The sequence below is a fragment of the Cylas formicarius genome, unplaced genomic scaffold (assembly GCF_029955315.1).
Source record: "Cylas formicarius isolate icCylForm1 unplaced genomic scaffold, icCylForm1.1 PGA_scaffold_2__14_contigs__length_35257938, whole genome shotgun sequence".
In the NCBI taxonomy this organism is placed as follows: domain Eukaryota; kingdom Metazoa; phylum Arthropoda; class Insecta; order Coleoptera; family Brentidae; genus Cylas; species Cylas formicarius.
Window position 1 is genome coordinate 19,100,539 of NW_026844319.1, and position 18,711 is coordinate 19,119,249.

The 18,711-nt window shown below is 35.2% G+C and overlaps 1 protein-coding gene across 1 annotated transcript in view; it reads right to left on the reverse strand.

Moving 5' to 3' along the window:
• The window catches only part of LOC132697925 (probable G-protein coupled receptor B0563.6), a 52,452-nt gene extending 49,896 nt beyond the window's left edge, over nucleotides 1-2,556 (reverse strand). Inside the window, exon 1 of the mRNA XM_060663691.1 lies at nucleotides 2,427-2,556. Coding sequence (XP_060519674.1) covers nucleotides 2,427-2,556 — 130 coding nt within the window. The remainder of the gene's footprint in view (nucleotides 1-2,426) is intronic.
• Nucleotides 2,557-18,711: the final 16,155 nt, after the last annotated feature.

Here is an 18,711-nt window from a genome sequence, read left to right on the forward strand (position 1 = left end):
TTTTTTTTATAGTCGTGAAGGAAATATTTTCCAAGGCTTACCAATAACGTAAAAGCGTACAAAATTCTTCTGTTTTCTGTCACTCGGTTATTCATCACAGATGGGGACGTATATTCTAACATCCCGTCGATCACAATCTACATATTTCGTCGTTAAATTTTTTTGCCAATTTAGTAAATTGAACTCGCGCGTTATTTGGGGGCATTTCTTTACCGACACGTATTTTATTGCCCGGTTAGTCTGACGTTAGTCTCAAAACAACGCTACATCGGACAAGAGTTGGATTGCAGAATGTAAATTAAAAAAAATGGGTATATTGGGTCGAAGAACGATTCTTTATACTTAGGTTAAGGAAGACGAGCTGGTTGTGACAGGGGTAAGTAGTTACGCTGTAATTATATGAGAAAGCATCATCATTTATAGGCTATGAATAAGCCGACTTGTTACGTGAGCGCTGGTGTTCTTGTGAATGGAGTATGTTCGGCCACCTATTTTTTATAAAAACAGAGATGTGTGTTTTGTAATACGTTTATGCATATTTGCTATTCAACTTTGAAGTTTTGGCTAAAAGTGACATGATCTGACTTGATTGACTGTCTTTTAAAGCTGGCTTGTCTGTCTATCAACTCTGCACAGTTTTTAAATTCCCGACACCAAACACTGACCCTCGGTCACTTTGACTCGCGGGTTCACTGGCATAGCCGACTTGTCTTTTGGACCTCTAGCTCTGCTTTTGCCTTCTCTTGAAGTTATGGCTCTAGGATGTATACTTACGAGTATTGTCCATTGAGTTCTTCTTCACAATCCCACGTCTGATCATAGCCACTAGGCCATGATAGAATTTGAGGACACACCGATTATATCATAAACGTACATGATTACCATTTGCATATCTTACTTGAACGTATAAAATTTTTTTCCTAGCAAAGAAGATGATGCGACTTAAATGTTCAAAATTCGGGAGAGCGTTTTTAAAAACATTTATTACACAGAAAGCGAAATAAACTTCGAGCTGGCCGTTACAAAGATTGGTATAATTAAGAGCGTATTTTACAATATTACAATCGAATAAATAGGGCTTTTAATGCGGTGTCAGCGATGCGTTATCTTCGCTTAGCTTTGGGCTTCGTCTGCAGTTTGGGACATATAACTTGCGTTGGGATTTTCGAACCTACGAAGTTGGACGTAATATTTGGATATTTGCTGTTGGTAATTTCTCGCTTTTTACCATTGTAGAAGTGTTTTTTTTTTTTAAATATTGCTTACATAGTTATATAATAGTATATTATGCAGCAAGTGTAGTAAACGGAAAAGGTTACCAAACGCGTTGCATACTAGATTTTTTCCACTACCATTAGTTTTTTGCAAAACAACACGAATACATTCACTGACATGACCGTCAGAATTGACAAACGGCAAAATTCAAGCCGTGCGGTAGTATCTCCGAAAACATTCGATTGCTCCCAAACCCGTGCGGTAATATTCCGAAGTGGCTCGGACCCGTGGGAAATGTAACTGACGTGGTAAAATTAGACCTTCTGCACGCTAGATCGCTGTACAATTGGACATTTTAGAGAAGGGAGTAGAAAAAATGGTTTAGCGCTGTTTAGTGGGGATAAGTTCAGATAAGATCAGTCTTCATAGGTAAGCTACACCAATGATGAAATCGCATAGCATACATTAAAGCATACAAGCGCAGATCGGGATTGATTGAACTAAATAATGGAAAATCCGTCCTATCGCCACAAGCGTAGGATTGAAACTATTCATAAATGTTGGTTGACATTGGCTGCCAGGTTCGATTCATTTTATGAATGAATTGTACGTTTCCTTTGCCTTTAATATCTTTGGTTGTGATACAAAGTTGTGAATTGCCACCAGATTCATTCGGTTGTGCTTTTTGTCAATTTGTTGTTGCTTGTGTTGACACAATATAATAAAATAAAAAAATAAGAATATGTACAATTTTCATTTAGTTAGTTAGGTAGATGTCTATATTTCATTCTGGATAGAAGACCAAATATAATATTGCATGCTTATGCCTAAGTTGTTACTCAAAAATAGGACCACAGATCAGACCGCAAAGTAGTTAGCTTTTAATGTTGTAGATACAAATGTGTTATATGAAATAATAAGGCTGGCAAGTTAATCAAGCAAAAAAAATCGAGACCCTTGACAACCAACTCCCAGTCTCCTGCAACACAACAAAAACGCCCTTTTTACCGGCATTAAATATAAATTACGACGATGTACCGCTATACTCTAAGTTAAAAAAAGCCCATTAAATCCGAATAACGCGTATAGGTTCGTCGACCTTAAACCTCCAAAATTAATAATCCCGATACCCACAATGGAGGTAATAATTTCGCATTTATAATCGTCGAGTTCGCCGTCGCAGAAAATTATAATTACCCATGATTAATTACCTGAAATGCTGGCCGGCAAAGCGGACAAATTGGTCCAGACGCAAGGTGCGCAATCGGTTGAGCTCTCGTTATAACAAAGCAGGTTCCAACTTGGAGTCTCGCTGGAGTAGAGCATAGACATAATGGCCATTCATCAATAATAACCCCGGAAGAAGAGACGCGACGGGGACATAATGTAGCGCGTTGTTGTTGCCGATGATGGCTTGCCTGGAAAATGGATATTTATGTTAGTAAAGTTACCGGCGTGTTTGCGAACTCGTTCGAAAATTCGAAACACGTCGCTTCTAGGTGCAGCATTCAGGAGGGGAGATTGATAATGTTGTGCCACCAAAATACGGCAGAAATGCACAACGCTTTTCAAATATGTTATTTGATTTAGTCGTTTTTAACGAAGTAAATTGATTAAGTCGCTATAATTTTATTAGCAACGATCTTGCCTTGGTTATTGAAAAAAATACAATTATCGATGACTAAGTTAGAATTCCTAACGTTTTCTTTTTGCAGCATATCTCATAGCATCGCTCACAATGCCTGGCGGTCCAAAGGTAAGAAAAAGAAAACTGTGAACCGTTAAACAAATAACTCATTCAGAGATTAATTTCTTTTATTCAGCCAGTCAATTTTAGGGAATGGAAATGTGGACAAAAAAAAATTGAAACTCTTGAAAATTTCTTGAAAATTTGTTTAATTCCCAGGGAGAAATTTATTCGGTTGTTGACGAATGATAGAAATGGGGAAAGGGCATGATTATAACTTACACATTTGTGTATTTTGGTTTTTTCAACTTATTCACTATATTTACCACTGAATTAATACCTCAGAGAAAGATGGAAGCTATATATATATATATATATATATATATATATATATATATATATATATATATATATATATATATATATATGATGACACTATATTCCGGGATATCATCCGTTCGCTCGTTGAACTCCGACTGGAATCCTGCATCCGACTGGAATCCTGCATCCGACTGGAATCCTGCAAATCCTGCATCCGACTGGAATCCTGCAGACGTTTCGCCAAAATCTCACTTGGCATCTTCAATGCTCGCGCTCCGAAAACACTTCGAAGTGTTTTCGGAGCGCGAGCATTGAAGATGCCAAGTGAGATTTTGGCGAAACGTCTGCAGGATTCCAGTCGGATGCAGGATTTGCAGGATTCCAGTCGGATGCAGGATTCCAGTCGGAGTTCAACGAGCGAACGGATGATATCCCGGAATATAGTGTCATCATATTTTTCCATCCGTGAATCAATACGTGAGAATATATATATATATATATATATATATATATATATATATATATATATATATATATATATATATATATATATATATATATATATATATATATATATATATATATATATATATATATATATATATATATATATATATATATATATATATATATATATATATATATATATATATATATATATATATATATGCTAATTCAAACTGATCTGCTTCAGTTTCTAAAACAAAATGTATTCAGCGAGTTAGACTAATAAATCATTTGGTTCAACAACTTGTGGGTTGGGCCACTAATATTTGAGGCTTTTCTGATATATACGAAATTACCAGATCTTTTTGTTTGGCGCTAACCTGTCTTGTATTCATTTTATTAGAGTTGATAGAAAGTTTGAGGTATCTTGGTAGCATAACGGAGACAGTTTAAAAGCTCTACACTTTTTTTTTTTGTAGTTGACTGTCAAAAGCACATTTTCTCTCTGTTTTATTTTTATTTCCCGAATTCAAAAATACGGGTTTTTGATTTCCCCAGAAATTTTTAGAGGATAAAAAACTTAAAATTTCCCTGGGAGTAAAATTTTTCTTTTTTTTCGCAGAGGGTAAGATATCGCACAAAATATCACTGAAGAAACATATATACACCTGCATATTTAGTAAATGATGCATTTTATCAATGCGGATGTTTGTCGATGAACTAACTACGCAAAAAGGCGAAGGATTTTACTAATTCGAATATTTAGGTACGTACCACACAAATTGCTCAGATTCATATATTATGCAACAAAGTCAACAACACCACTTGACGGTTGGTTGGTTAGTTAGTTGAATTAAAAGACCGATTTACTACTGAAAATCTCGTGTATTTGGAGGGATTTATCCTAAGGTTGCGGAAAGATTTCTCAAGGTTTTGGAAGTTACGTCACAGCTTCTTGCATACAAAACGTTGTTGTTCCCTTCTTTCGTTGTATTACACACGCCACTTAGTGCGAGCAATAATACAATATACATTATGTCACAATTCACTATTTTAACGTAAATGTTGAATGACGGTAGTAGCCTATGGAACCAGTAGAAAATATAGGTAACCATGGAAACGGTCAATACGTCATGCCAGGAAGAGCTTAAGATATCGCACAAAATCTTGCTGGAGAAATGTATCCGACATACGTATTAGTTGTTTCCGCAGAGCCGATCCTCAATCTATTCATTTTACCGATACACATGCCAAATGCTATTTTCATACCGAATTTGATTTGGTATGAGCAGAATGAGCCCTTAATAAATCAGTGACTGCAGAAATTCATCCATCTAATATATATTATACTAATATTGACATTTTTAATTATATTTTCTTAGTGAGTGAATTTTCAACGACATGAAGAAATTGTAATTACAATTTCATCTATTTATCATTTTTTTACCACCAAGCCTAGGCGCATGTACTTCACATCTTAAACCCCAAATTCTCCACGTTTATGAACGCTTTTGATCTGACACGTCCTCTTATTTTTTTTTTGCCCAGAACGTATTGTTTTCGTGGCGACGTGAGCTCGCGTAGGATAAAACAGTTTTTGCGGGTGTTAGAAAAATTACAATGATGCCAACCGCATTTTTGCCAATAAAGCGAGTTTATCGTTGTAATAACCCAGATTTTATGTACCTTTTTCCATTTGCCGTAGAAAATTCAAGCGCCAGTTTGCTCGGGTCTGGATTTTATAACGGTATATCGTCGGATTTTATCTGGTGTGTCATCGTATCTCGAATAATATTTTTCCGCTATTTACCGCGTTCGTTCCGGTTTGTTCGGTCTTCGGAACACGCGCATTTGACCCAAATGATTTCCAATATTCCATATGTCGAAACAATAAATTTTGTTTCTTTTCATTTTAAATTTTACTTATTACAAATTTAGATATGTGGTAAAATGTCTAAGTCGAATTTATCTGTACTCCCTACTCCAAATTACTGAAGGTTTTAAATGTTGAACCGTGATGTTGGTGTTGGCTTTATGCATTTTAATTGTGCCGAAATAAGCAAGTATTTAGTTAATTTTGGGTGGTTTTTGTTATTCTGTTGCTGTTGAGCATATACTTATTTATACTATTATTAAAAAAACGACTCGAGTCAAACATTTAACGCCTTATAAAGCTACTACCAATAAAGCGTGCGTAAAGTGCCACTTTAAGATGTCAGCTTTGTTAGCCACGGTCGCGGACCAGTTCGGATGTTTCTGTACTGTATGTTTCATTTTTGATGGCGTACGGCTAGCATTTTCCGGCTTGCTTGACCTAAAGTTAGTTTTTTATGAAATGGTGGCACCAATAAAAATATCCCCCCCCCCTTTTGAATTTTGAGATACCGGAAGATTTAGGAAATTTTTAATTTTTTAAACAACCTTTGTGGTTCGGTTAGGCGTAAACTTATCCAAAAAAAATGAAAACTATTTTCAATAATTAATTTTGTTTTGAAACTCACAAATTTTTATATATAAATTACGCTAATCCAACTAGAAAGGATGTCTAAAAATGCAACTATTTTAAAAATAACGCTGTATCTAAAAATCAAAAATGTCTGTGCTAACTTTAATGTCATGAAAAATTAACCTTTATTAAGGGAGATACGCAATGAAAGAATCAACTAATTCAAGAAAAAAGTAAATATTTTTAAAATGATAAAGAATTAAAGAATACAATTATTTAAATTCGGTTCAAAATTATAAAAACTCAAAAACTCGAGTACCTATTTCAAATGGTTTCTCACTCGGGTACGGAAAAACTGAATTTTTTTGAGCCGAAACGAAAATGGCAAATTTTCTCTTCATACAAAACCGCATCTCAGTTCATTAAGGATGCAACCCGATGTTTTCCGGCAATATAAACCCGACACGAGCGCATATAAATTTCCATCGAATTTCAGTAGAAATTCAGTTACTTCGGTTACGTGCCGCAGTGTGGCGATATTAATTTGCCCAGGGTAGTCGGGAATTAAAACAACTGATGAAAGATTGCGTTACTGTTTTATTATTATTATTAGTTATAGCATTGGTTAGGGCAGATATTTTTCCTGCAGATGTGTTAGTGTTTTAACAGGGAAGCTCTATTCCTGAAATACATAGAGAATAAAAACGTTATTATTATTAGTAATATTATTATTACAAGGAATAATGCCCTCTGGTACACAGATTTTTTTAAAATTTCTCTGTTTTCCCGCCCCCTTTTGCGTAATCCAAATATACGGAATTAGTTCATCGACAAACAATCCGCATTGATAAAATGCATCATTTACTCAATATGCAGGTGTATATGTGTTTCTCCAGTGATGTTTTGTGCGATACCTTACCCTCTGCGACAAAAGAGAAAAATTTTACTCCCAGGGAAATTTTAAGATTTTTGAATTCGGGAAATAAAAATAAAACACAGAAAATGTGCTTTTGACAGTCAACTTCCAAAACTAAAAAGCTTTCTTATCTTTATGACAGTCATAGTATGGCGTGTATATAGCTGTCAAAATCAATCAAAGACGTATCCGAGAGACCTCCATAATAATTTCACTAAACCGAATAATTTTTAAAAAGTTAGGAGCAATTCAAAAAATATTTAATGTTTTAATTTAAAAAAAAATTGTTAAGTTTAAATTTAGACATCATGCTTTTCGTAAATTTAGTTCATTTTGATGAGTTGATTAATAAATGAATTTAAAAATTGAGTTTGGCCACTAAATATAGTAAAGAATCAAGGTACTGTTTTTAATTGATATGGACAACTATATGCAGGGTCTACATAAATAAAAATTGATTTATATCTTCTTCTATTTTCATGACAGATGTCAAGAATCATACGTGATTGAAAGGGCGCAACAAGGACATTTTTTATAAACCATAGCCAACTTAAAAATGAACGGGGAACTATAGACTCAAATTATCGGCAGGTTTTAAACTGATCGAAAATATTTAAGTATTTATCTACCACTCGATATATAAATAAATAAAAAAAAATGATAGCCATGTCTTAGCAAGTCAGTTCAAAGGGCAAATAAATAACATTCGATTGCCAAAATAACAAATACCACGGACCCAGCAAGATCAGCAAAAATTCGCCGAGGCGTCTCTGCAAAGGGAGAGTTAAAACAATTTGTCGTTGCTAATGGTCCGTGAGCGATGAAATAGCCTTTTGCTCGCACACAAAATTTTGATTTGACGCTATTGTGTGGAAATTTATAATACGCGCTTATCCGATATAAACGGCAATAAAATTTTCTAGCCGAGTTTTTTGCACATCAAATACGCCGTCACCTATGCAAAATGTGAACTCGGTTTTGCATGATTTTCAGGCATTAACAATTTGTCTCTTTTAACAAACACTGCGTACCGAAATGTTTCCATGTACGAAGCTGTTTGATCCGTTAAAAAAAAGCCAATATAATGACTGGTAAATGGTTAGAAAAAATATCGAGGATATTGTGATGAAAAAATTTGTCGTAATGAGATATCGCTATAGCGACGAGAATTTGTCCAATAGTAATGCCATGCCGATCGGCCTAGACAAGTTTCAAGGAGAGAAGAGTAGGAAACATTAAAATATTAATGTCCCTACCACACCCCACTACACGTCAGGGACCATTCTTGGTCTTTGCAGACGACCAAGTTCTCTCTCTCTATACGAAGATGATTCTTGGGATGATCTTAAAATCAATATGGAAAATGACTTCAGTAAACACTTCAACTGGATTAAACTTACGGTGAATGGAGAAAAAACAGTTTTTATGTTATTCTCGTGCAAAAAACAGGCTTTCCCACATTTTAAGAATTTAGATATACAAATAATAAACACCATTCAATAAATTCGACGTCAAAAATAAATTACTTAAGAATAACAATGGAACAATTAAAATGGAATAAACATTTACAAATAGTAGTAAACAAATTTGCCTTAGTTTTTTTTACAAATTGAAATATTTTAGGAACATTCTAAATAAACACCAAATTTTACACTTTAGTATGCATTCGTGCAGTTACGTTTACAATATTGCATTTTGGGATGGGGAGGAGGACTGGATGTACATCTTAAAATATTGGAAATTACTAAAAAACTAACCATATCTAGAAATTTTTCTTCTGTACAACTGTTTAGGGAGTCGAAATATTTTACGGTAATGAAGTTATTTTTTAAAACACTCAAACTCAAAGATCTTACACATTTTTGCAGTCCCATTTTTATAATTTCCTAGATGACGTGCTTTTAAAAACATCTCCAAAAATTTATTCTATCTGTAAGCCTCTTAGCAATAAAAAATAAAAATAAATATACAAGAATAAATAACAAAAAAATGGAAAATATCTAAAATAAAAACTAAGAATTACATGCAAGATTTGTTTGTTTTCAATATCAAATTTAAAGTAATATTTGTCTTGAAAATTTTTATATCACGTAGGTTAGATTTTTTATTTTATACAAATTATGTAGCAATAACTTCTAACATTTGTTGAAGTCACTTTCTACAATATGTGGCAGGGTAAATTCATGATATGTGATCCAGCACAACTTAAGGGTTTTAGGTAGATTTTTTTTTATTTTGGTGATATACAAAATGTGTGATATTATTATTATTATTATGTATTATAGAATATTATTATTATTTTCTTTCTGTTTGCCTAAATGCACCATTGTACTTTTTCCCTAATTAAAACTTAAGCCGCGGTTTGATAAAATAATTAGGACAAACCAGTCACTTTTTTGTTCTAATCAGCAAATAAGTTTAATTAAGGAAAAGATAATTGCGGCTAACTAACGTTATTTATTTACAAACAAGTTATTCAAACAGACAGATGCAGCTGTTCAATAAAACGTAAGCACAAAACATCAGAAAGAAAAAGATACTTATGTGGACCAATTCAAGACATTTGTTACAGCAAGGGAAAGGTATTTCGAATTAAACATAATAAACGAATGCTATCTTAGATGCTTTTAAAGGCTTCCAAGCTTAAATCAGAAAACTCGTCTTCGACACTGTACAGTATGTCCAATAATTAGAGTGTTAGAAAGATAGTTTGGCAACTTATACGTACAAAAGAAGATTCTAGAAAATTGTTATCAGACACTAATTCCGAATTTTTTATTATTGTTGTACGATACTCCAAGGGCAGCGACAGAAGTTAATTTTTTCAATATATTTAAAATGTATTAGACTGTAGCATATTCTAATGAAGTCTTTAGTTGTTGGGAAAAGAAAACTAAATTTCGGACTATTTTTAATATGGATATTACAGACAAAAAACTTCAATTAACCAGTTGCCCAGGCAGAAATCACTTTAAATTTGCAGTTGAGGTAATTTTTTAGAAAATAAAGTGTACAATTAACGAAGAGTCTATTCAAAGTCTTAGAATTTGTTATCGAACAGACTACTTTAATTAAATTTTAGATCATAAACAAGTTTAAAGAGTAGGTAATTTATAAAAGTCAATTTACAAAAACATTGGGTTCGTTCGCAAGTAATTTTCAAGGAGACTGAGCAGTTCTGCGATAGGGATTGTGGGCTGTAATTTCTCAAATACTTTAATAAAATCGGTACAAACGACGTACCCTTCTTCCATATTGTCGCTTACCAACTGGGCCTAACTTGTGAGATTTTCCATAAACAAATACATAAGCTCCCAGAAACGAGGAATAACTATATTTGTTTATATTTTATCATTTACTTGTTTAATTCTTACTGTGTGGAGATAAGGCAAATGGAATACCATAGGACCGAACAATTTGCAAGTCCGACAGAACTTTCAAAGAACCCTCTCGTGTGGGCCCGGTTAGTGTCATATTAATTAATGGTTATCCAAACAATGAAATACATGTAAAATGTGCTCTTACTTTGAAAAAAATATTACACCTTAGTAATTTTTAAAAATAACGTTGCCGATTAATTTCTTATGTGTTTACTGGATCGGATAATTCGATAATAATAAACATGGTTTAGTATACTGCTAGTATTTAATATGCTACTATTGTTATACTAGAGCGCCATAAGATGTGAGTGTTTTCAACCTGATTCTGGAATTGGTATATGATTGAAGTTTGGATATTGCCAAACTATTGAACTTAACTATTCCTGAAAGTTTGTGAGTTAATTTGGATCGGTGTCGACAAATAGTTTTGCAGGATATTTGCGTTTTGTGCTGCTGTGCATAAAAAAAAGCATTGAAGTAAAATTGATATATTGTCGGTGACAAGTTCGCATTAAATCAAGAGGGAGTGCTCAAATTCACATGTGATTTATAAAAACAAACTTCAAAACGAGAAAACTTCCATGCCGGTACCGTATTTCATCTGTACGATTTAATAGCGGAAATATTTTAAAGTTTTGTGATGTGTATCTCTTCAGCAGACAAACGGGAGTTTGCGAAAGTTTTATTGTCGTCTTCCCGATACTGTGGAGTATCTGCTAAAAATTCATATCGTATCACGTTGTGGAATAAAATTCAAAAGTTTGACTAGCGACGTGTGTCCAGAGGCGTCGCGGAAAACCGTTATTTATACCAGAAGTGGCTTGTAATTTTACGCATTTTCATATAAAATATTGATTATTTAATTATTTGTATGTAAGTATCCTCTAGCAGTTTGTTAAAATACAAATTGGTTGCAGAGCATTTTATACAACATGTAACTTATATTCGATTATATCCAAGACATTATATCAAAAAGACTCCTTAACATTGGCGATTTTACAGTTCAATGAGACCTGGCTAAACAATACTAAACTACTTCGCAACATTTGGAATGGTACCGTTGTTTTCATGTTTGCATGATATAGTTTATGTTCATATTGCTTTAAAAATAGTTCGTTTTATTAAATAATAATTGCGTTTGATTTTGTAAAAAATATATTTTTCAGATCTACCTAGTACACTTTAGGAAAACTGTAGCTGCAAGCAAAGTGATTTTTGGATACTTGACATTATACAATATTTAACTGTCCGTTAGTGTTATAGGGAGTGTATCACAATTTGGTTGTTCGTTGTTCGGATGTAGTGGGTGTAGTTTGACCGGGCAATGTGTCAATATCGTCGTTGTCTTGCCCGGTACGGAACCCTCTCGTGCGCACCAGGAAACCGGCAATCCCCAACTTTTGAAGATTCCTTTGCCGTTTCCTTCTCAAAACGGATATGCCGCTCTCCATGGAAAATACCGTGAATCCCTCGGGCGGCGGACCATCTTCTTCGATCCATATCATTCCCTCTTTGTAAAGTTCCTGCGGTTCCTCCTTAACATCCACCAGTTCCAGTTTGGTGTCTTCTAAACTGTTGTCGGCTGCACTTCCCCCCGCAACCACAGATTCTATGGTCGCCATAATTCCGGCTTCTTTGTCTTGCATAGTGGAGTGATACTCCAAAGACAATGACTTGATGAGGTTGTGGCCCGATTCACTCAAACATACACCGTCTATGATATAGTTGGTGAGGGATTTTAGCTCAGGACTCCTCGTGGGAGTCGGGGGTTTCGAGGCGATCGGTTGCGGCACCATGTGAGGCGGCGGCACGTCTCTTGGGCGACACAGAATGCAATTGTAGCCTTCTTCGGCGCATTTTTCTGCGTCCTGCTCCGTTTTGATAAAATCGCATGCGCCGTGTAGCCATCTCTCGCACTGAACGCACTGTATTATTAGATCGCCTTCGGCATAAGGTTCAGTGCAGCTCGGGCATGCCATATGAGATGCGCAGGGCCCGCATTCGGTACAGCTGTTCATCCACGTACAGTTGAATCCGGGATCGGTGGCTCCGCAGTTCCGGCAACATGCACACCATTTGCATTTCCAGTTACCATGCGGTACGTAGTCTAGGGGCGGGTCCATGCAATACGTGTGATACGATAAGTCGCAATCGTCGCACAGTACAAGACGACCCTCGTCATTACGCTGGCCGCATCCTTCGCACACGGTACAATCCAGACACCTCCAACCCTTCTGCAAAATGACCTTGGTAATCTTAACGTTTACGCAGTAGGGATGACAGCATTGGCCGCACTGCACACAGGAGATGAGACAATCCTCCTGATCGGTTCCCAACGCCCCGCACATTACGCAAATGTCTTGAGTTAGCACAAACTTATCCTTGGCGGAACAGAGAACCAAGCGGTTCTCCACTCCCGGTTCGTTCTCGCCCTTCCCATCGGACACGGGTCTTTGGAGCCCCACCTGTGGTGCCCCGAAGACACCTCGCGTTTTCGCTTTGGGGCCGCGTTTCCTAATAAACTCTGACGATCGCTGGCATTTCATGAAGCCTTGCTTTCCGGGAGCACCTTTCCCGTAACTGCCCTTCAGTCTACCGGGCTTTCCCGTTTGAAAACTAAGACGTTTCTTGGCAATTTTGCTGGCAAACGGTTTGCCCTTGCCGAGGCCCATGTTGCGCACGCTCTCTTCCAAAGGCACGTCAAATTCGGACATGTCATCATACAGAGACTCTTGGGAGCCGGATAAGTCGCCAGGTTCGTCAGTACTAAATCTTTTAGTGGTCAGCTGGCGAGACAATATAAACTAAATGGTTTGCGCGTTTCCAAGCATAGAACATGACTAGCTGACGGAAATCATTCCATAAATATGTTTGTCTGCCGGTTTCGACTCATTTCCTGAACGAATTGTCGTGTCTCCTTTGGAAACTTCTTTGATTGTAGCCAAAGCGATCTTCGACTAAAATGGAAATTTCGATGTTTGATGATGTATTTTTCATCGGTTGTTTAAACAGAGGTGTCCAATTATTTTTCCCCTTTTTCGCTTCTCCTCCACTCAATCGACCTCGCTACGCTCATGCATCCCACGACCTTTAAAGTCGCGAAAATAATTTGCTACGACAAACAAGCGAAACCGGTGTCTTAGCAATTGTCGTATCGCTCACGCCAAATATTGCTTTCCAAGATTGAAAACGGAAACATTTTATTATAGAAGTGAAAAAAAGCCCCAGACTTCACTGCGAAAATACATATTTAATATAAATAAAGATCATAAGAAAATATTTTGAGTGCATATTGGTTTTTCGATTTTGAAATTTATTTAAATTTTTTATCAGAAAATTGTCAGCATAACCCTACTTTGAGACAAACTTATATCGTTTCCACTATAAGGCTGATAGTGAATCCCGAGGGGATTGACAGAACAGTAGTAATTGCCGTGTTTTATCAGGAAAAAACTAGATCGAGCAAAACCGACTTTCATGTTCGGACTTCGATTTTCGAAAAATATTTAATGGCAGAAACCGCATCAGTATATTATCACTAGCGACTGAGATTGACTGAAATTTCTGATTTGGATAAAAGCATTGTTAGGACACTTTTTTAATATAACTATCAATGTCAATTAAAAGCATAGTCTCACTCCTTATTAGATCGTATATTCTGTCACAAACTTCAGTTACGCTTAACATCTCCGCCATTTTTCAAGATGGACATGAACAAAAGGGCTTAAGATATTTTTTTTTCACAGGCCACGATCAACTATGAGCCCCATATAAAAAGAGGACGTTGTATTCATTTAGGGGATAATAATGTATTTATCTGGTTCAGAAATTTTCATAAATAAAGTTAATTTTTCAAAGAAACTTCCACATAGACATGAACAAAAGGGCTTAAGATATTTTTTTTTCACAGACACCGATCAACTATGAGCCCCATATAAAAAGAGGACGTTGTATTCATTTAGGGGATAATAATGTATTTATCTGGTTCAGAAATTTTCATAAATAAAGTTAATTTTTCAAAGAAACTTCCACATAGACATGAACAAAAGGGCTTAAGATATTTTTTTTTCACAGACACCGATCAACTATGAGCCTTATATAAAAAGAGGACGTTGTATTCATTTAGGGGATAACAGTGTATTTATCTGGTTCAGAAATTTTCATAAATAAAGTTAATTTTTCAAAGAAACTTCGACATAGACGTGAACAAAAGGGCTGAAGATATTTTTTTTTCACAGACCACGATCAACTATGACCCCATAAAAAAAGAGGACGTTGTATTCATTTAGGGGATAACAGTGTATTTATCTGGTTCAGAAATTTTCATAAATAAAGTTAATTTTTCAAAGAAACTTCCACAGGCTACTGTAAAACTTTTTACAAAACTTCTGGATTCCTCATGCGTCGGTTTTTGCAGAGTCCAAATTGCTGACGTTTCGCCAACCATCCTGTTGGCTTCTTCAGTCAAGCCATTATCAACATGGCCGAAAATTTAATAACGCTCTATATCTCCGCCGGTTAAATCTCTCAAAAATCGAGCCATGCCAAGTAAGAAATGCTTTTTTTCTGTTTCTTTATTTTGTTATATTTTATTTTATAAACGCAAAGGCTAACCAACAGGCAGACGAGGCTGCCCAATTACGGGATAGCGCATATTAAACATAAGATTACACATGGTCGGGAATACAAAAGAAACTAAACTAGATATTTCCTACGGTAATACAAAAGAATGTTACAAAATTTTGTATACGTTTCTTCTAACCAGATGTAGGCTTAAGTTGAATAATTATGTATCTTCGTTGTTCAGAAAAACACAGTTGTTGTACGCGGAGAGTTTAAGAAATAGTTAGATCTGATTCTTTCTATAGAAAAAGTTATCCTAGTGTGCACTCGATAAGTCACTGGTACAAAAAGTTGACTCAATAAGATTGTTGACAAATTTATAAAGAAAAAATTATATCTGAGAGATTTCTGCGTGTTTGAAGCGACCTTAATTTATAAAACTGTAGATTATTTTCGTATGAAAATTAGTGTCTGTCTCTATTATACCTAAAATTAAGGTTTCTAAAAAGAGCATTTTTTTGGACACTCTCTAGCCGATCGATATACTTGCTACAGATCGGATTCCATACGTTGGATGACTATTCCAAGGTGGATTTGATGACTCCATTATAAATTAGAATGACCGATGAGTGTGGTTGCTAAAGGCTTTGGCGTTACGTAATACAAAACCAAGATTTGTCAAGTGCTTCTTTACAAATATGTGGTTCAAATGTTAACTCAAAGTCTAGTTTGATGTCTAAATCTTTAACTTGATTAAATCCCTTAAGTTCTGTATTGTCTAATTTTAAGTCACTATTAATAGGTTCTTTTTTTCTTGTAAATTGTATTATTTGGCATTTATCGAGATTCCAAAAAAAATGTCTTTTCGTATGTTGTAACTATATAGAAACGGAATACATAATGGTAGAAATGCTAAAAAAGATGGATGGCTAAAAAATTTGGAAACTTTTTGACATTCTTGAAAAGTTTTTACATAGGTTTTTATCACGACTTATTTCTATAATCAAGTTATCTCCAGTTTCACGCCTCTTGATCCACAATCTTCGTGTAACATGTCTACAAAGCAGCTTCATGGACCATATTGTTGCGAACGTATTGTCAAGATCTTCATATGCCTTATTAAATGTTACGATGATGGCTGGGCTATAGTTGTCAACATTGTAGCTAGTATTGCATTAACATAATATATAAAATCCGACGCGCGTAACTTTGGATGAAGGTTTTCTTTGTAGAGTCCAAAAATAATAAAAAAAGATTTTGGGTCTTCGCTCCGTCTGCGCTAGAGCCGACGTATTTATCGGGGTCGACTCGGATGGCACGATCGCGTCCAGATAGTAGCCTAATGGCGATAAAACCCCGCAAAAATTACCGGCAAAAGATTTACGTTCCATTATAACGGCGTCATTAGATAAGATTTACGCCTTGCGTTACAAAAGATAATGTATGTGGACGCGGAAGCGTTCAACTTGTAAAGAAATTTAAGCGAAAACGAATTATAGAAAAAAAAAAACGCGTTTTACCACAATGGTCCTTTTGTTTGATTTTTTTAAAGAACTTTTTTGTATCCGAGCTGCTTGGATTTGACCTTGGCTACGTGAATTGGCAATTTTCGAATTAAAAGAGACCTCTGACGGAAAAAAAGTTAATCTACTTTGTAAGTAAACTTTTAAGCAGTTGGGCTTCTTTTATATGAGTTTCCTATATGCATTATAGACTATTCAACAGGCAGACAGGGCTGTTCAATTACATTGGTCCGGAATACAAAACGAAACATAAGTAGATATTTTTAAAGCTAAAGCTAAATGTTAAAAGAAATTACTATATTTTGTATACGTTAATTTTAAATAAATCCAGAATTAAGTCAAGTAAATAAGTACCCATACCTATATTTATTTTCATTTTGAATTCAATATCATATCAATCAGATCAAGGAAATCATCATTATCATCATTAAAACAAGAATACAATTAAAAATATATTAATTCAGTTTAGATAACTTCTGGACACTTTTTTTACGATTTAACAACATTATAGCATTATAAATAATGGAATTTTCAACGGATATCATCAATAGTGGTGGGGTATAATAATAATAAAGGGCCTTTATTCGGTATATAATAAAATATAACTGCGGGGGCGGCATCCAACATAGTTGCTCTCATGTAAACCCCCTAAAACGAGTATATGACACAATTTATAAAATAAAATATAGCGCATAAATTATATAGACGTTTATTCAAAATGGTAGATACTGCTAGAGTGAATTCAAAAAAGAAATACATATATACAATTTGATAGTTACTAGTTTTGTGATCGGTCTCTATTATGATAAATGTATTGCTTAAGTTTTTGTTTGAATGAACTTAGTGAGGTGATTGATCTTAGTTGGAGAGGGAGTTTGGTGTAAGCCTTGATAGCATTGTACGTGAAACTGCGCTCAAACTGTGCTGAAGTATGTTTGGGAACGGTAAACAACTCCCTATGGCGAGTATTAACCGAATGAATATCTGATCCACGAGTAAGTTTGTCAAAAAGATACGTCGGACATTGGAGAGATATTACTTTTTTAATTAAGACTAAAACCTGCGACTTAAAACGATCGTCTAATGTTAGCCAGCGGGAATCCTCTAGGCTAGAGATATATGATCAAATTTACGAATATTGTATGAGAATCTGAGACAAGCATTCTGAAGACGCTGAAGACTAACCTTGTCCTTTTGAAGTAGGGCAGGCCAGTAAACTACCATACAGTATGAAATTGTGGAGGGAATTAAGGAATCGGTAAGTTTTAACTTATTAATTGCTGTGTCCAGAATATCTTTATTACAGTAGAGAATCCTAAGCTTGTAAAACGATTTCTGGATCAATGAAGCTACATGACCTTCAAAACGCAGATTATTATCCAAATGCACACCCAGATTTTTGCATTCTTCAATCGGCCGTAAGAGAAGGTCATTTGAGTAAATTTTGGCAGCGTCCAGACTAATTATTTTTCTTTTATCTTTACCAAAAATTATGAGTTGCGTCTTATTTTCGTTAAGTAACAGACCGTGCTTACTAGAAATATCACTGAGAGATGGTAACGGCGGTATTAATTTGAGAGTAATTAGAAGAGAGATATACTTGAGTCTCGTCTGCGTACTGATGGGAGGAACAATGCTTAATAAATTTACAGAAGTCGGAGGTATAAACGGAAAACAGCATCTGACCTAAAATATTACCCTGTGCTACACCTTTGGGAATATTTACAGCCCCCACACCAAAGTATTTCAGTTTAGCAAAGAGCAGGTGGTGGTCCAAGGTGTCAAATGCCTTGCTATAATTAAGCAATATTAACCAGGTATTCAGGTCTACACCGTTTGCCCGAAATATATCATCACAAACTTTTAAAAGAGCCGAGCTATAACATCTCCAAGCTGCTTCTCAACAACTTTTTCTAGAACTTTAGATATAGTAGGGAGAATGCTAATATGTCGGAATTGCGAAAGATCATGCGGTTGAGATGTTTTAGGGACAGGAATGACGTTAGTGTATTTCCAGGGTTTAGGGAATTTGTTAGTAGACAAGCACTTATTAATAATATACGTAATATGCGGCAAAAGTTGGGGGATAACGTATAATATCATCTTCCTATCAATCAGGCCCCACGGCATGAGTTCAGTTTATTTTCCATTGTTTTTAAAAATTTACCACAGTTAGCTTAGCAGTTTTTATAAAATAGAGTTTACAGTATTGC